This window comes from Lipophrys pholis (genome assembly GCF_963383615.2).
Source record: "Lipophrys pholis genome assembly, chromosome: 13".
Lineage (NCBI taxonomy): Eukaryota > Metazoa > Chordata > Actinopteri > Blenniiformes > Blenniidae > Lipophrys > Lipophrys pholis.
In genome coordinates, this window is record NC_137632.1 from 3,636,363 (window position 1) to 3,656,646 (window position 20,284).

The 20,284-nt window shown below is 40.2% G+C and overlaps 1 protein-coding gene across 1 annotated transcript in view; it reads left to right on the forward strand.

Moving 5' to 3' along the window:
* The first annotated feature begins 8,425 nt into the window (after positions 1 to 8,425).
* LOC308119178 (aryl hydrocarbon receptor-like) overlaps positions 8,426 to 20,284 on the forward strand; it is a 56,122-nt gene continuing 44,263 nt past the window's right edge. The window contains exon 1 of the mRNA XM_080479029.1: positions 8,426 to 8,914. Within this exon, the coding sequence (XP_080335155.1) occupies positions 8,856 to 8,914 (59 nt within the window). The 5' untranslated portion in view covers positions 8,426 to 8,855. The remainder of the gene's footprint in view (positions 8,915 to 20,284) is intronic.

The following is a 20,284-nucleotide window of genomic DNA, read 5'->3' on the forward strand; positions in this document are numbered from 1 at the left end:
TTTCACTCCTTAGGCGATCCTAATAGTGTCCTCTCTTTGGTCTATTTTGGGCTTCTTCCAGCATCTTCCAGCATCTTCCAGCATCTACAGCAGACACAGTTATAATCGCCCATGGTTGCATTCTAATTTTTAAAAAACATTTAAGAGTTCAATACATTGCTTTGGTATAACTCGCATGCATAGTATGTTTGCTTACACAAGTTTTCTTAATACAGTCCACGAGATAATAAAGACAGTTTTTCAACAATAACACCAACACATTTGTCTTTAGAGCTTCATGAAAGCAAGGTAAGTTTATTTCTAAAACACCAACCACACACAAGGCATCCATTCATTCTTGCCATATTTTCCAGATTGTATTGACCTGATTTTGTTATTGTCTTAAAGTGGTTGTTGAATTTCTGGTCTGAGTCCATAATTACACCCAGATTTCCATCTTGATTTGTTTTCTTGAGTGGCATGGAGTCAAGAAGACTGCTGACTCTTTAACCTTTCCGCTCTGGGGCCAAAAACAATTACCTCACTCCTTAAAGGGTTAAGTTAAAAAAAAAGGTTCTCACTGATTCAACCATTCACTGACACTGATATATAGCTGTGTGTCATCCACATGTTGTAATGTTCCTTGATCTGGGCCAACGGGAGCATGTTGATGTTAAATAAAAGAGGGCCCAGGGTAGAGTCTTGAGGAACTCCACAAGTGATTTTCATACGCTCAGATTCATAATTACTTATCAACACAGAATAGTCATGATTTTGCAAGTAAGACTTAACATAATTCAATGCAGTGCCAGAAATCCCCAACTATTGTTTGAGTCAAGCGGCTGTATCATTTCAAAATGATTAGCACCATCTTGTAAAAAAAACCCACCTTTTCTCCATGTGCCATCTTTATTCACTTTTAAATAGTGATTTAATTGGTGATGTATATTTGAAATAATCTCACAAGTGTTCCCTCTTTTTGGACCCCAAAAATATTCATTTACAACTCGTTGATGCAAAAGATTTACTCTTCTCATCCTACATCTGTGACTGTTGAGCAGAAGGCTGACTTGGTTTCAATGGGTTAATGTTTGTTATGCAGGTCTTAAAGTTGGCAACAAGCGATGCCTTGAAATTATCACTACAGCTGATCTAAAATGCTGCAGCGAGACAGAAACTACCAGAGATCCTGTTTCTGTCTTACTGGCTGCTGCTCACTGTCTCACTGTTCAGTCAGGAAATCCTTCTCCTCACATACAAAGCCTTTAATGACCAAGTTGTATCATATCTGAAAGAGCTCCTAGAACCATTTCATCCCCCTGGAATGTGAGCAGTGAACGGGCTGGCGTGTGGTCCAGACAGTCTTTTGGAGTTACACAGGAGGCAAAGTTTCCAAGTTTCAATTCAGGAAGGAAACTCGGTTTGCGATTTCACAATTGAAAACTTTCTTTTTTAGGTTTTTGGCCATAACTGCTGACCGGAGACTTGCTCTGTGTACCCTGCAAGCAGGTCAGTGTCGGAGGGGACAGACTCCATCTGTCTGTGACGCCACTCAGAAAGAGTGGAATGGACAGATGAATTTATATATTTTACCCTCTGTATATATATATATATATATATATATATATATATATATATATATATCTTTTTATCAGGGCTGTTAAAACGGATGCTTTAACGCAGATTAATCCATCATCGTGATCAATCTGATTATTAAAAATAATCAAAGTTTGTCCACATGCCGCCATGCAAATGTGCAAATGTGCAGTTGATCCAGCGGTGACAGAACCAACTCAGTAAGGAAGAAGCTGGTTGGCCGTCTCGGTGAGGAATTTGGTTACAAAAAAACCGAAGACCGAACAGTTGACCAACATGAAGTATTATATACGCTCTGCAAGAAGAAATTTTCTTTTCACTGAAGCACTTCCATGTTAAAATACCCCATTCTAACGAAGCATACGTTAGTCTGGGGTTCTGCCGACTGTTCTCAGTTGTGTCAACATTGTAAATACGAAGCAGTCAGCTCGCCTCTAAGACCATGTCAACAAGTTAGTTTGTCTTAGTCGCTGGGAAGGAGGAGTAACAGGAACGCATTCATGTGGATAAATGTTTATTTTGAAAGGTTTTTTGTTGGCATGAACTGTAAAGCACCGTGAATGCAGATATTCCTTTTTTTCTTAACTCTGTTTGATCATGCAATATGAAACGTGATTAATATAGATTAAAACTGAACGATATTTAATTGGGACTAATCAAAATTAATCCATAGCAACCCTGTGATTAATCTGGTTAAAACAGTTTGACAGCACAATTTTTTGATATACAAATCTGTTTGGTTCTGTTGGTTCTGCTGAACACCATGAACTCATGTCAGCCATGTGACAGAAGCAGGACTTTTGTTCAGATCAGAAATCCCCTTTATTTCTGCCCTCGCCGCTCTTCCTTTTTAAAGAATGTTGCTTCCAACCTCCTTCAATCAGAAAGCTGTGGCAGTGATTTTGTATCTGTCTTTGTCTGAATGGTTAACCCTGTGCCCTGACGCTGAAGCGCATTTTGAACCTTCACATTTGGACTGGACAACGTTTATCATCGTATATAAAATGTGTATTTTTATCCGCCTCAAAGCAGTTTTACATACAACTTCCAAGAGGATTCCCCACTCAATCAGTGATCACATTTTGTTTGGACTAGTCTGACGGTGTTTGTCTTAATACATCCACTCTAACAGTTTTTAACAGAGCTTATGAACAACTGATGATTTGAACTGTGGAGTCTGTTTCATTTTTTCTCTGCACTCTGTTCAGCTTCACGGGACTAAACTACTAAAGAGTATTGAGATTACAGTGTGCACACACCGAGGAAGATGATCCACTAACAGGATGGACTGAGGATCACCACACACTATTTATATTTAGTTTGTTTGCCTTGATGAACCTGGAATATCTGGCTTGAGTTTCAGATTCCGTGAAATACTGGGAGAAGTTTCTTTTGATACTCTAATGTACAAGGCGTGATGTGATTTGAGCCTTTTATTGAGGAGAGACGTTTTCTGTGGCTCACTATGACTTTATTATTGATTTAGTATTGTAACCCCAATTTTAACCAATTTATTTGCCACAAGATGCAGATAAGTTTGAATAAATCCACCAACATGTTCAGCTCTTAATTTTTTCCAGGATGGAGCTGAGAAACAATTTCATTTCCATCTGATTTTCTTTGTGTGAAGCAGGAAAAAGAACTAAATATAAATAGTGTGTGGTGGTCCTCAGTCCATCCTGTTAGTGGATCATCTTCCTCGGCGTGTGCACACTAATATCACATTTGCATCTGTTTTTATGGCTGAAACTCTTTAGTAGTTTAGTCCCGTAAAGCTGAACAAATTCAATTAATTTAAATATACTTCTCAGATTAATTTTTCTCACATTCACGCAATAGATTGTGCTTTCAGTTTGCATGGGTTCTGCATGGGGATTTACGAAGAATATCAAAATGAGTGAGAAAAATTAATCTGAGAAGTATATTTAGATTAATTGAATTTGTGAAATAAACTATGAACATTCAAGCTAGTATCTTTACACAAATATATCTAGTGTTGAAGCCAAAAATATTTGTTCACAATAAAATACTTTTTTTTTTTTTTTATTTGGGGGGAAGAAAATGAATAATTTAAGTAATGTGAGCCAATCTTTATAAATTCATCCAACAACAAAAAACGATCTTGTTATCTTTACTTTAATTTAGTATTTCAAAACAGTGTTTTGAAAACACCAAATACTAAAATACATGTAAGCCATCAGCATTCCGCACCACAGACAGATAGAATGAAGATGTGGGGAAAATGGCTGTATTAGTGGAAGAGACTATGAATAGTCTATCAAACATACACTCCAGTTTATACAGATGATCTCAGGATCCTGAGACAGGACAACACTAAGTTCACTTTACTTTGATTTTATTTTTCAAGATAATCTTACTTCACAAATATAGATAAATCGTGCAAGTTTATGTGGGTTTAGTGTTTAGTGTTTCGTCTATGTGGGATCTTAGTAAATCTGAGCCATCGTCTGGGACCTGCTGCTTGAAATGACCGTACTGCTGGCACTTTGTTCAGGTCAAAAGTACAACATGTTACGACACCTGGCAAACGACCCTTCACGTTCAAAGCTCCAGAACTAGACCGGAATAATCAAATAACTAAGATCCTCTTCATCATCTGCAGTGTTTAAGCACCTTCTCGTTTCTAGTTATTATCAATGAAACTCTCTCTGTCTGCACACATTCTCTAATATAATTGAGAGAAAACTCTCATTCTGTCTTCCCTGTGTAGACATAGAAAAAAGTGCTATGGCCTCAGTGTGGTTTAGGTTCTGTGTGCAGCATGCCAGGATCATACCACCATGTTAATGTGAAAGATAAGAGCTTCTTTGTGCCGAGAGAGAGAGAGAGAGAGAGAGAGAGAGAGAGAGAGAGAGAGAGAGAGAGAGAGAGAGAGAGAGAGAGAGAGAGATGGTGCAGAATGTGAACATGACAGTCGACTGCTATGAGGAAGGAAAAGTGCGCCCAAGATAAACACACGGGCGTTTACTGAGGAGTTATATTGAACTCTCGGCCTCCAAACTGTCAGGAACATGTCCACAGTTGTCACTGATGCCAAATGAGGTGATATAAAATCCCCTATGTTCACAGTTCATTTTCGTTCAACTATAGCAGTATGCTGAGGAAAAATTTACTTTTATTATGAAGAATTGATTTTACAGACAGCGAAGTGAGCATTTTCACTGCTAATCAACCTTCTGAACGTTGATTCTTCTGCATCTGCCTCCACATTCTGCAGCTGTGAGCAGCTCTTCCACTTCCTTTGTATACATTGCGGGACAATAATGTCCATCAGCACCACAAATCAAGCAGTGTGAGCGTGCATACTGGCTCAAAAACCAGCTCAGAGGTACGTCGGTGGGCTGATTTTAGTTATCGTGTTTGTAGAAATTAAGTGGAGCTATAAATGCTAAAACAACACGTAATGTTAGTGGAGACAATAGTGTGATTTAAAGTGTTTGTTGCAGCAGTTTGGGAAAGGCCCTTTCCTGTTTCAACATGACAATCCCCCAGTGAATAGAACAAGGCTCATAAAGAAATCACTTCCCAGGTTCGGTGTGGAAAAGATTCAAACCTATAAATCTTTTTCACATGTTGCACCTCTTTTACACTTCTGCACGCAAGCAATGCAATGAGTCTGAGCAACTTCAGTGAAGCGTTGGGCAATTCTAGGTCAATACTGATGTCTCCCTTTAGAATAAACAGGGGCAGGAAAAGGCTGGAAAACAATTTGGTAAGAACAAAAAAAAAAGAACCAGAGGAGGATTTTACAGCCAATTACATAAACTAGCAACAGGTCAGTAACATGACTCAGCATTAAAAGAGGCGAAGTCTGTCAAATTTCAAACATGACTCAGCATTAAAAGAGGCGAAGTCTGTCAAATTTCACACTGAAAGAGGTCTGACTAATTGCAAAAAATCTGAAAAAAGTTCTTCAAGACAGAAATGCAAAGACTTTGAACATCTCACCATCAATGGTGCATGATATTACCATGCAATTATGAAAACCTGCAGAAATCTCTGTGAATAAAGTGCAATGGTCAAGTTGGGAATGATTGATATCTTCAGGCCCGAAGGCTGCACTGCAATAAAAAGACTAATCACAAACATGTAAGAACAAAGCTAATGTGAAAGACACTTCGACTACATGTGTCCTGCAGCGTAAAGACAAGAGGAACCGTCCAGTTTGTGATCAAGTTTAAACGCTTGGCTGTGGGAAGATCTTGGGTTGCATTGATGCATAGCTAAGCAGCTTCCTCATCTGGAGAGGCCTGGAGAGGACATACTCGGTGCTTAAAATGAAACAAACACGGTCTTTTCCAGTTGCGTAACACAGCCAGAACAATGCTCGACTGTACATTGCATCCATTACTACAGGATGGTTTAAAGTAGTTTACCTTTGAGTTGCATTTACAGTCTGGGAGGTGCTATGCAGAACGAGACTGATTAAGATTTGATACCTGCAGTCTGGACATTTCTAGAAAGAGATGAGATTTGATGCATCGTAAAAGGAAAATTGTGGTAAAGAAAAGCTTGGTTTGTTAGACTGTTAGTACTCTACATCAGATAATAATTGGACAGGATTCCAGGATAGAGGATACCTTGAAAGTAAAAAGGATTAGAAGACTCAGGAAGTATTGATTTCTAATAGAAATGCAGTGCAAAAACTACATTTAAGTTCCATGAAATACTTTGATTTCACAAGGACATTCACTCTCAAATGTTCCAGGAGAAAAGCACATGAGTGCACATGTAAGCTCTATTTTGTAAAAGAAATAGAATACACAAACAACCTTAAAAAATAAGTACCAGCAATTGGAAGTACTGGAGTGACTTCCATTTCAGAAGGGGATTTTTCTTTCCTGAAGGTACGAGTGTGTGCTCTTTATTTTCCAGCCGGGGTGGAATTGACAAGAGGCACGAGGTAACAAAAAGGATATTATCCTTTATACTTTTCTCAGGAATAAAACACACTATCATATGTAAGTAGACTGCATTATTTAGAGCAGTTCAGTTTGTTATATTTGCCAGAGGTTCATTTCAAGAACGCATATTTTGTCCATATTTAAAGCTGGACTGAATGTTTTTGGGCTGTAGTTTGGAGCCAGAGGGCCTGAGCGTAGCCCTAGCCCTTACTCACCAGGGAAAATATGCAAACACAACACAGAAAGGCCTCCAGGCTGGAGAAAAACACAAGTTTCTGAAAACGCTTCCCATGGAAACGAGAGATAAGGAAACTTTTCTGTGTTTAGTTTCATTAGAAAAACAAAGAACAGCACCAACTTGTGGCCTGGCATGGTAATTACCTCGTTTTCAGTGTTTCTGCTGTTTCTGTGTAAACCGACATCGTTTTCAAAACGCCTCATTTTCACTTAAAACATTGTCATGTAAACGGGGCCACACACTCACATTCACCTGTAGGAGTAATCCGGGCCCTTGTCCACAAGAGCCAAAAACCATCTTTTTTCTCCGCGTTGAAAAGAATTTCGTCCACACACCACTATGAGCACGGCTCAAAACGATGTAGTGCATATGCAAAGGCCTATAGGTGGCACTGTAACTCTACGGCACGGAAATACACCAAAACTGGAGAAGAAGACAAAGAGCATGAAAAAAATTCTCATATACAAGAAATCCAACATCTGTCCTTACTAAACAGACTCTAGCTCAGTAGCTTCTACAGCTCCACCTGGAGCAGGTAGTCGGGCATTGTTGTGGTTGTTAAGTGAGGTCGTGGAGAGGGTCGCGGGGTTATCCGGTCGATGTGTGTCTTGCCCATCCACACCTCAAAGCCGAGACAGCATTTTAAAATGTCCCCACTCTGGAACCTGTTTGAGAAAAAAATTTAAACAAATTTCTGGCTGCTAACACGTCCCGCTGTGTGGATAATCGGCCAAATATAGTACGGTTACATGAAACTGTGTTTTCTTGTGGACAGGCCCCAAGGGCCACCAATTAAAGAGGGTACCTAGAGGAAACCCATGGACAACATGCAGCTTCAACACATAAAGCCTTGGCTGCTATTTGAACCCATGACCTCCTTGCAATGGAGCCATCAGTGGTGGGCGGGTCGATCCAGATATCGATAATATCGATACCTATGTACATTGGCATAGATATCAAATGATATGGAGACTTTCAATTTCTCTCCTGTAGGAATGACTGCTGCTCTATCCTCAATACCTGAAATAGTATTTTGTTCCAGCCTGATTCTGGAGTGATGGATTTGTACACTTTGTTTATTTAAGAAAATAAATCCAAACATTCCAATTTATGGGAGAAAATTGTTCTGTTAATGTTTGTTTGAACAAAAATATTTATTATGATAATAAAGTATTTTCTGTTTACCAATAAACTTTTCCTAAATTCTGATCTAGGTTAAATTGATTAATAACCCAAAGGAAGAATCATTAAAAGAAAAACACTTAAAGGTCATGAAAATTCATCCAGATTTAGTCATTTGAAGATATGTTAACCACGAATATTAAAAAGTATTGATATCGGAGTATGATCAATACCAAATCTTGCAGTATCACACAGTGCTTGGAGCCACCCCCCTTTTTTTATGTTCTTGAAAAAAATAATTCAGTATATAGTTTTAAAATTATAAATGCATTTGAGAGGACAACTGTAAATTCTCTTGCTGTAACACAGAGGCTCAATGTTAAAGAAAACAGTTATAACACAGTAATAGATGGAAGTTCATGAAAAAGAGTTCTGTAATGAAACAAAATGAGTTTCAGCAGCTCAAAAGAAAGTTTAAAGTCAGTGTTGGTTGACAAGCAGAGGCACAAAGGCTCCAGTCCACCTTAAAGCCTCTGAACACACACATTTCCTGAAAACGCCCCGTGAGACTGAGCCAGAGAAGACTCGAGTCTCTCCGGCCCGACGCTGAGAACAATACCGAGGCGCGCTGTTTGGACGGGGGCTGTAGGAATTTGGCTCAATTCCGACTCTTAACTTTATATTTTGCCCCCATCTCCCCCCCCCTCCCGACTCCGACTTTTTTCTTTTTCGTCTGAAAAGTTGACCGACTTCCATCCGCAGCGACCAAGGTCAGGAACTGTGGCCGCTCAGAGGAGCCTCCAGAGCGGCCACGAGCCCTCCGCGGACCCCCGGCATGAGAAGAACCGGTTGAACGAGCGGCGCTACACGGCGCCTTGACACCCGGGGGAAGCGAGCCTGTGTCACGGACTAACACACGACAGAAGCGAGTTGTTTTTTGCTCATTTTACTTGTTTCCCAGTTGAGGCTTGAAGGAGTCGGAAGGCAGTGGCGGTATGTTGGGAAACCCGGGGACGTACGCGAACAAGAAGAGGAAGAAACCCGTCCTGAAACAGTAAGAAACCCCCGTTTTCTGCCTTTAATTCATCCGGACTGACGCTTATGTCTGCGTCATGCGACACTACAGTAACACACGTGGCGGTTAAAGTGTCCTTAAAGTGTGTACAGTCGTTAAAAGAATGTACTCGAATAGAAAAATCCGAGTTAAAATCAGTGCAAAGTTGAGTTCTTGAAAGTGTCCGGAGAGGAAAGCAAAGTGAAGGTTCTGGTGAACTCCATTTCCCAGCTCAGCTTTGTGCTGCCAGTCCTGCTGGTGTCGGTGTGCGTGACGTTTCATTACTACAACCTGGGGTGGTGCAAAAATACACAATACATGATACTATATAGTCCGAGATGAGAAGCCCTGTACTTCATCTTCTACTCCACACTACACTGTGTCGTCCTGTTGTTTAGTATAGGTACACGTATACACACATTATGTTAGGGTGTTCATACACAATTAGTCAAATCTATAGTTTTCTTTCAATATATAGGACACTGAGGTACTAGTAGTGTACACAAGTGTGTCATCGCACGTGAGCTGAAATAGTACACTCAGGATGTGGTTAAGCGTGAGTACACAACAGTTCTACTCTTAACGTCCAACATTTAACCTGTGAATTATATTTGATGTTAACTTAAAGGAGACATATCATGCTTTAAATCCTTCCTTTTTACATATAAATCATACAGTTGTGGTCTATACAACGCGGAACTGCAATGCTTGGGTCTGAATTCCTCATTATTAGAGCTCCACAGGCCCCTTTTCAACCCCTTTTCTGATGTGCTTCTGAGAGCAACTCGTTTTAGGGGGGTCTCTTCAAATGCAAATGAGACACTTCATACCCCGCCTCCTCTCCAGGTTGCAGAGGTGACACTCGGTTCAACGCCACCCTGTTCGGCCATCTTTGTAGTTTGATAGAACAGATACAATTATCTAGCGGCGCAGAAACTTTATATTCACACATTATTTACAAAATGTCAACAACGGAAGATTTGTCCATCCAGCCATACATGTTGGAGCCAGAGTCGGACCCGGCGGAGCGAGATGAAAATGACGATGATGCAGCTGCAGAACAACGTCTTCATATGGATGTAACGCAATGGTGTGTTACTATATTTACACTAACTTCTCCATCCATGCCCACTACTACAATACTGCCTGTATTACAACGACTATTTAACACAGAAGTTACATTATAATCTAAAACGAGCACACAGCGCTAACATATGAAGACGGTGCAACTGCTAATGCTAACAAAACAATGACAGGGACGTCTTATCATCACACTTTTTAGCGTTATATACAGCTTACCGAAGTGCTCTGTTCGTCGTCTCCATAGATAGAAGGAACTGACCGCTCAATCAGACCAAGTCTTTCGGCAAATCCTTCTTTATACTGGCGGAGGTTGTTGAAGCAGTCATTCTTGAAGTGATTCGCGCACACAAAAATGACCTTACCCACAGATGTGGGTACATTTCTGTGAAAAATAAAACTCAACCAGGCACTTCGAAAAGGTTCTGATGCTGGGAGACGGTGTAACGAAGCTTGTGGGTTACTACATCCAACAACCGAACATTTCGACTTATCCTCTCGTAACTTCGGTTGGACTACAAAATCGCAGCGAGAAACAAAAATGGCGGATTGCTCGAAATGTCGATGTCCTAATTTGGCAGTTCCGCTGAGAATACTGTGACGTCATTGTTCAAAAAACGTAATAGAGAATAGAAAAATCGAAACCGATCGCAAAATATGACCAAAACAGAATATAAAGATATCAACGGAGCACCTGAAGAGACTACTTTGAACTTTTCTGTACTTCTAAACACTCTAAATATACAACAAAATGCATTTAAGGGCTAAAAAAGTGGATTTTGCATGATATGTCCCCTTTAAGAGTACTATGTGAGAACAAGTTATAGAGTGTTTGCAAGATTACGTCACATTTCCCATGATCCTCTCCGATTCGCTCGGGTCTTCTATGTATACAGCTGCATAGCAACATTTTCCAAAATTGATCAAGGATTAAATATTCCTGATAAAGCGAGGTATCGCGGTAAGATAGAGGAGAGCGGTGGGGTTGACCCCTTCAGCAATTAGTTAAAATTTGTGGACGATGTCGGCCGAGTGTAAATAACATGGACATCGTGAACGTCTTGGTACTCACTGCAAGTTTTGTAACGGGGAGACAGATGAAGGCGTACAAAAGCCTCTCCTCGTACAACTTTTTTGTGTCAGGATGGGTGAGGAATATTGTAGTAATTGTAGTTTTGAGTACAGTTGAGCCAGACAGAGTATGACAATCATAAAGACATGGTGCCTGTACAAAAACTCGTGAAGAAATTGTCGTCAAAACACATAAGTCAGGGTAGTAATGGACAAAACAAAACGTACCCTTCACGAAATGCTCTTCACATACTTGTGTGTATTTGTAGCTTGTAGGTTTTCTGTCCGATCTGTACAGATTGGCGAGCCGCTGTCTTTGACGTCTGCCAGTTAATTCTTCGACTGTTGGCCCTTCGCGCTGTTGAACAGTACGTAAACTAAAAAACAAGACATTATTAGGAGCAGAAATGTTAGAACCCCCGACAACTGCGCACATAAACTCCCATTTTTGCGCCTTCCTCAACGGTTACCGCCGTGTTGGAGGACACGAGCGAATCAGAGAGGATCAAGGGAAAATGGTGACGTCAGTGTGAACGATCTATACAATGGTTGGATTGAACTTGAATTGAGCTCAGAGAGAACATAGAGGTACTACTTAGATCGAAAGAAGTATTCATGTAAGCCTACTTTAGGGTTAGGATTACACAGTTATGTGCACACAACTAGTTTACGTCACCTTTTCCTTAAAACTTTACTGTGAATTACTTAATCCTCTGATCCGTTGCCAGTTTATTTAAAGGAGCCACCAATGAAAACTTCTCCAGTATTGCATTGTATGGCAAATCTACTGCAAAGCATGGCGTAACCAACCTTTTTGGTACTGTTTTGACTTTGAATAGTTTTTATGAAGAGTGTTTGATAACATTGACTTTGGGTACACATATAGAACAATATATTAATTTGTGTATTTGTATGTATGCTACTACCATATCTTTATTTGTAAAGTGCTTTCGCACAACCATGGTTGAAACAAAGTGCTATAAACTATAAAATACAACTACAACAGGAAAAAAACAGACAAAAAACCCATAAAACTAATAAAATCAGATTAACGTCTTGTTCCGGGTCAAAAGCCAGTGTACTGTGTATATTATACTTGTATGAATGAGATATGTCCGAATGCTTATTTTTTGTGTTTTGTGAGTGTATATATAAAGTAGAACTACTGCATTCTTGTTCACTGCAGTGGAGTACTTTTTTGTTTGCTTAGCCCACGTCAACAAGTTATAAAATGAAGTGGTGTTAAATTGTGTCGATAAGAGGCATTAAGGTGGAGTGCAGGCGGTGGTGCCCCTGTCAACCCCCTGACTGATGTTTATTTGACATGAAACATCAAAATGGGTCAGATTTTTCCACTTGTAGCAGTTAAATGTGGCTGTAGTGTAGTCCCCCCCCCCCCGCCCCCCCCTCTTTTCTGGTAACTGGGAGTGACTTGCTCGCTCCGCTTGCTTTTTGTTTCCCACTTTTCTTTCAGGCCACCTTAAGAATGTGTGTCTCTCTTTGGATCTGGCATGGATATGTTGCCCTCTCGCATTAATCACAATCAAGTTGGAGAGTCGGCTGCTGCTCTCACGCGATGCTCCGAGGAGGGGGAGGCTCCCGGGCTCAGAGTGTGTTATTGTAATCTGATACGGCCTGGCGCTGCCTCGCTCAGGGACTGCTGCTGGCTCGCTCTGCTGGCTCGCTCTGCTTCTTCCCTTCTTTCTCCCTCTTCGCGGTGCGCTTTTTTTTTTCAGGTTTCCTCAACAAGCCTGCACACTGAAAACACAAGGCCAGAAAGTACAGGAGTGCTTTCATCGTCGTACCGAGTGAAAATACTTTCATGGAACGTCCACCCAACTGTGGCACAAACAGGATTTCAAGAAAAGTCACAGATGTTTGCCTATTTTCTCCGTTTCTTGCACTTTTTGTTTCTTAGGCCCAGGTTGATGGTGCTCGGAGGCACTGAAAACAGAAGTTTTTGAAAACTGCTCCTAAGGTGCTACTATTTGAAAAGGCTCTGACTCCATCTCCATGTAAATGGATGAAAACCCAACTTCTTGAAAATACTACGTCTCTGTGAAAACATGGAAAACGAAACCTTTCTGCTGCTACTGCGACACAAGAAGTAGTTCTTCTGCACATGCTCAGTAGATGGACAATAACAATGATGGTGGCCTCCAGAGTGGCACGACTGCCCGGCCATATTCTCCTGGCAAGAACTGTTTCCACAGTATCAGATTTGCGCTTTATGTTTCAGTAGGAAGTACTGCGTTTTAGTGTTTTATATGAATGACTGTGTTTTACATGCAAAAAGTACCATAAGCTTGTATATTACAGTCGTTGGGTACACCTGTGCCCGATCGCTTGATAGCAACCCAACACATTTCGTGGCTTTCGTGGTCGTCCAATAACTGGAGGGTTGGCGGTTCGAATCCCACTCTATCCAAGTCATTGTTGTTGTGTCCTTGGGCAAGGCACTTTACCCACATTGCTTCTTGTGAATGGTGCACGAATGATGGTTGGTGGAGCAAAATGGCAGCCACCCCTCTGTGAGCATGCCCCAGGGCAGCTGTGGCGACAGCGTGGCTCACCACCACTGGTGGAACTGGTGTGAATGAATAATGGTCTCTGTACGCGCTTTGAGTCAGCTCCAAAAAAGTACTATATAAATCCAAGTCATGTATTATTATTATTTCAACTTGGTCAAAACGACACAAATAAGTTACACCGAAGCATCAGAATGTGGAATAAATCTGATCTAACTGATTTTTTTGTGGTATAGTCATCGGTCTGAGTACTTCAATATAAACTTCTGTAAGCACCACATGGTGGAGTAGTGGGTGAGTAGTGGGTGAGTAGTGGGTGAGTAGTGGGTGAGCCCGCTCGACTCGTGGCAACAGTATCCCAGGTTCCTTTCTTCAAGTCTTTCGTTTTTCGTTAGTTTCTGTTAGATTCTTTTTGGTACTTCGATTCTCTCTCACTGTACTAAAGCATGTGTTGGTAGTGAAAAAGTGTCTCAAAATTGGCTGGACAGTGAAAGTGTGTGTAGTTCTCTGTCCCTTTCTGTTTTCCTGGTAGCCTCCCTGGGATGGAGTCTCTGTTTTGCCCATTATAACCTTTTATCAGCCTGTTTGACACTTTAGTTCGAGGAATCCGGTACAGGAGATGGTAAAACGAATTTAACTTTTGACAAAGGTTTGCGGGGAAAAGAAAAGTAAACAGCATTTCAGAGATGTCAGAGGTCAAAGGAAATGAGTCAGACTGGTTAGAGTTTCAAATACACATTGGTACTACATTATGCAGTTGTTTCCCAATGTTGATCTTTGAAGTTGGTGGAGTTTTGCAGATGAAGGACTGCAGGTAATGCTGACATTCAAAGAACCTCACTAAAACTGACCAACAGAACATTTTGAAAGTCTTTTGGTCTGATAAGTCTCCATTCCTGGTTGCTCTGTAAATGGTGGGCTCAGAACCTGATGTAAACAACATGACAGCATGGATCCATCCTGTCTTGTATCAACAGTTCATGCTGCAGCTGGTAGGATAACGGTGTGTGTGTGTGTGTGTGTGTGTGTGTGTGTGTGTGTGTGTGTGTGTGTGTGTGTGTGTGTGTGTGTGTGCGTGTGTGTGTGTGTGTGTGTGTGTGTGTATCTTGGCATACTTTGTGTTTGTTAGTCCAACGTGATCATGGTTTAAACCAAACCATGTACTTTGGTATTGTCACTGACCATGTCCATCTTTATATGACTGTTATTTTCAGACGCCCACTCGCACCTGCTTCCTTCAACATGTAGTCATGCGTTTGTATGCAAACTTGTTTGCATTTTGAAAAGTCAGCTACATGAGATTGGCTCTTTGGCCCAATGGGTTTTGGCCTGATGCTTTTAATGGTTTCAGTGCCATTAAAGTCGAGCCGTAAGAACTAGTCATTAAAACCATCAATTTAACAGACAGTTATTATGATAGTTATTACTTTGCCATAAATGTGACGTAAACACTTACCTGCTCAGAGGCTTCATCAGTCACATAATCACTGCTAATGTTTTCTGTCTCATTTCTATCTTATAGATACCCCCATATTACAAAGCCTGAAGCAATACTTCAATAATTTACTTTGTTGAATGTTGCATATAAAAATTAAAACGATAGTGCACAATACAGGTGTTTTTTTGTTTCAGGACTGTTTAGAACATGAAGTCTTCAACATCTATGACAAAATGCTGGCAATCTTTGTTTGTTTGTTTGTTATGTTTCACATTTGGACAATGATTAATAGTCATTTATGAGCTCTAGACATGTTATATTCTCACATGTAAGTGAAATCCTCCTCTTTCAAACATCCTGGTGAGATTTAGCTCTGGTACAACTTCAGCCACTTTACTTGAAACAGTGAATCGAATGGTCTGACACAGCTTGTTATTTTAGGGATGTTTATTTTTTTAAAGGCTCCACAATCATTAAACTAGTTTGTGGCTACAGAAAGGCAGATCTTTTCAGTCTAATGAACCACCGTCGACAGAAAAAAAAAAAAAGAATCTGTGAGTTGCTGGGAGGGAACTGTTACTTCAAATCCGAATCTGGCGGAGATCTAAACTGAGCCAAAAGGAGAGTGAATATTTGACATTTGCCCGATGACATCTGTGAACTAAACAGAACTTTTCTGGTCTAAATATAAACAACATCTACTGCTGGTTTCTGTCACAATTCAAAACATGCAACTGGGCCTTTTCTCGTGGACGTAATCTGATTGACATGACTTTAAATGCAGGGATTAATTCTTGACATCGAACCAAATCCAAGTAAAGTTCTGTTTTTGCATGCAGCCGCAAACATAAGGCGTTTATAAATCCTGTTTCAATTGGTAACACTTTTCTTTTGCTGTTGATGTGCATCAGACTGTGCAGTGTAAAGCGCAGGGATCTGGTGAGTTGTGTATTGGCTGCTCCCAGTGTAAATCCCCAAAATAAAAAGGTGGCCTGTGTGCAGACGGCTGTGTTTCTGGAGATGTGGGGCTGTGCAGCGAGGGCTGAGGTTTCCTGCACAGCCAGCTGGCCTGGGCTGCACAAAGGCACTATTGAACCGGGCTGTAAAAAGCTGTGGTCACTACACACAGGGGCATTCCACAGCAGACCTGCCCATCCAGATTCCCAGTTTTATTACCCGGACATTTACTGTGTACGTCTGCTCCACTGAGCATCTGATTGTATTAGGGCTGGGCGACTTGGCTTAAAGTGATTTTTTAAAAAAGATTTGAATTTCGATTTTTTTTCTCAATGAACTAAAAAATGACTGCAGACATCATATATATTGCTGTGATTGTCCTCAGAGTTAAAATGCATATAAATAATCCAGTGTTTCCTCTAGGAGTTTTTCAGCAGCGGGTTCAGGCTCTCATGAGTTCATTAGTTGATATTGAATGAACCAAACACCAAATAATGTTATGGAAGAAACATACTTATTAAAAAGTACATATACCAATATAAAGATGTATACAATACAGATACATTAATATAATATTTACAAAGAGGTATACAAAATAAATACTAAATAGAATGTAACTTCAGAAGCCACATATAGTCCAGTTTCATCTCGAGAGGGCTGGACTGGTAAAATAATGTTAGAATTAACCTTTGAATTTACACTTTAAAGTGTTTCTTTGTCGTGGTCACAGTGTACGGGATGAATTTTGCAGGATCACGCAATTCGTACTAAAAATGACAACAATCTCAACATAATGTCAATTTTAATGAAACATTCTGCTGCAAAATACATTGAAATGTAAAAAAAATGAATAATAATTCTATATAACCAACTTGCTTGGAGGTTTCTGGGGCTGGATTGGAGCTTTTTGCATCCGGTTTTGGTCCACGGGCCTTATGTTTGACTGGAGAAAACTTCACAGCAGCATCGTGCTGCGGGAGGCTGTCTGCTCATTAAGGTGTGTTAACAGTTAAAACGTCTCCATGCTCGACTATTTGCTCTTCCCGGGTTCCCATATGTCCACTGTACACATAAGTTAGACGGCTTTCAGCAAAGTGTGCGCTATTTTTTCAACTGTCTTTTTCGAAGATTGAATGTCCAAATGACGTCTGGTGGCTCGCTGCTTTAAACTTTGCAGTGCAATGGAGCTGCCGCTACTTAAACTGGCTTTAGCAGCACCCCCCCACCCCCTACCCACGGACCCAGTCGGACTGTTGTCAAGGTGGAGACTTGTGGTGGTGGTGGATTTGCGTCAATTAAAAAATGAAAAAAGATTCAAGCTTTAACCCAGGTTTAAGCTAAAGTGCAACAGCAACTACGGAAACCCACAAGGATTGGTAGAACAGAATGCGAGAAATGCACAATGAAAATTGATTTTCGCTACAAATTCAATAAATTGATTAAAACTATTTTTTTTGCCCAGCCCTCGATTGTATTTAAAAAAAAAAAAAAAGCCAGATTAATGTGTTCTACAATAAGAGAACAAGCCTGGCAGGAGCCTTGTTCTCATCACCACACACACGGTTCCGTCAAAACTCCCTCAAAGGCAATGTAAAGCTCTACGCAGATGATGGATGTATTTCTGTGGCATGACCTGAAGTCAGCTTCCAGCTTCCTCCCTTGAACAAACAACCCACGCAATGTTTCCACTGAGCGCCACTTTAATCTCTAACAAGCTCGCAAACGGGTGAACCGTCCCAAGAATGTTTCATATTAATTATTCATCCTTGTATTTGTGTATGAAGTTGAGCGTATTTATCTAACTTTCCTTTGTTTCTCTTTCGTAATTGTGAACACATTTGGAAACAGACCTTGAACTGAGGTGAATCGCAAAAATGTTGCAGTTGAAAAACATGCTGCAGTCTTTTTTTTACCCTTCTGTTGATGATGCTTATTGCGACCACAGCAAGGAAAAAAGAAGATTCAATTCTGTAGTATACAGTCACATCCGTCTATATACTATACCGCTTTATTCAATGCAGGGCCACAGGGTGTTGGACTGCACCTTGGATAGGTTAGTCACACCTACTCATGTTTACACAGACGGGGAAGTAAGAGTCACCAAGTAAACTCAGATGCATGTTTTTGGGTTGTGGGAATAAAAGAATCAAAAACACACAAAGGGAGAACATGATAACTCCACACAGAAAAGCCTTGACTGGATTTCTCAGGCAAGAGGACCAACTGCTCCAACATGTAACACGTCACTACTTCATCACTGGAGTGTGTTTATTTGAATTTGCATTACATTAAAAAAATGCATTTTCTGGTTATGTTGCACAAATTGTAAATAAATATATGATTATGGTACCCTTCATTTCAATTATGTTTGCAGCATATCACAACAGGACTGCAAATGTTCAAAAGTCAAAGTCATCCAAAGTGGGGATTCAGTCTGATCGCTGGTTTTAATTCTCCAACTTTACACTGGGATCAACCAGCCGGTTCTTCAGTGCAGCTGCACAGAAAGTATCGTGGAATAATAGGGTTGTTCCTTTTCACACTGTACTCCCTGTAACTCCAGTCTCAAAAGCAGGAACAGTAATTGTAGTATAACATGAAAGGTTATATATCACGTTACAAAGTTGAAATATATCTGATATGTGTGCATTTATCATTCCAATATAGGTTTTTGTTATGGCTGTCATCTCTCATTATGTAATGCACACATCCTTCGAAACACAACGAGGTTGTAAAGAAAGGCCTGGAAATCATCAATCAATAAGAATTAGTCTGTCAGCTTGACACACACATAACAGAAGTGCTTTTGCTGTGAAGTTTTATGTTGTAGAATGAAACATTATCTTATTTTTGGCATTGATTAATCCATACTAATCAATACCATACTGAATACTTCTAGATGAGTCATTCAGAACTTATTTACCATGACCTTATTCTTGCAGCTGTACATTGTGTTTACCTACACATAGTTGTGTATAAAAAGCCTTACTCGTGGTCTCCAAGCTGTGCGCACTATTAGTGTTCTTTTATTTGCAATGTCCTACAGATTGTTGTGTGGACAAAAGTTAAAGTAGAATAATTGCAGTGATTTAAACTAATAAAATCCTCAACGACTACAGTGATAATCTGTGCCAATAGGTATTTAACTTAAAGGAAGTGGATAAGTGGTTGTATTCTTCATGGCATTAAGGTGAGATTTTTTTTAAGAATTGTTTTTAATCAGTCTGTGGTGCTTTGATAAAGAGATAACGTGATTCTTGTGCAATTTCTGTCTTGCACAGCAACGTGCAGGCTGTGAGAATTGCAAGCAGGCGGACATGCTGATAAGAGGTGTGGCTGTGCATTCACTCTTTGTTCTTTGCCCTTTGTTTCAGTTTCAAAGAGGAGCGCTCATAAACAGACCGCAAGTTTTTTTTTTCTACAGTTTTTTAGTGTCAAAGACAAAGACTGAAATAAAGTGTAAAAACATGTCCTCAAGTAACCTCCCTCCAGCAGCAGAATCATAATGCATCTAAATTCACTTGAAAACGCTGTTGCAAAACTATATTCTACTGACGAGACGGCGGCAAATGAATACCAAAGTTAGATTTTAATGTTGTGAGCTCATTTGGAGGAACAGTCTCTGACCGTAAAATTTGGATCCGTTCTGAACTTCTCTTAAACTTCAGGTTATACTTGTTTCAGACTGGGTTTGTGCTAGTTACGATTGATCTTATCTAGTTCTGTCGGTTTCAATCTTCAGATCAGAGGTTTTGGCCTTTTTTGTTTAGAATGTTAGACATGTTAAATCTGGCTCTTTGCTTTTGACTTGTTTTCATCAAAACTGGATTCAGACTTGTGTTTGAGTAGTTTACATGTTCTCTAGTTTGAGACTCGTTTTGGATTTAGTATTAATCTAGTTTTGGGCTTGACCATATTATGTTGGTTTGAGACGAGCCTTTGGGTATGTTCTTGATGTCCATTAGACTCGGTTTTAGTTTCAGACTTGGTTGTAGGTTTGCAGTTTGGACTAGTGTAGACTAGTTGTAGACTGTTGTGTTCGATGAGGAAATGTAATTCCTGAGCTACTTTAAGCCTTGTTTGGATTTTGTCCTTGGTTTTGGACTACATGTTGAGACACAGCATGAGCCTACTATGACACTTGGTGTTGGACTAGTTTTGAACTTTTGCTTTTTCAGAATTATTGATTTGAAGGAATGGATTTCAAAGTATCTCTGTAACAGTGTAAAGACATGATTTAAATATGACTGATACGGTCATTAGCGAGGTGGAACGTATATGCACAGTTTCGGGGTG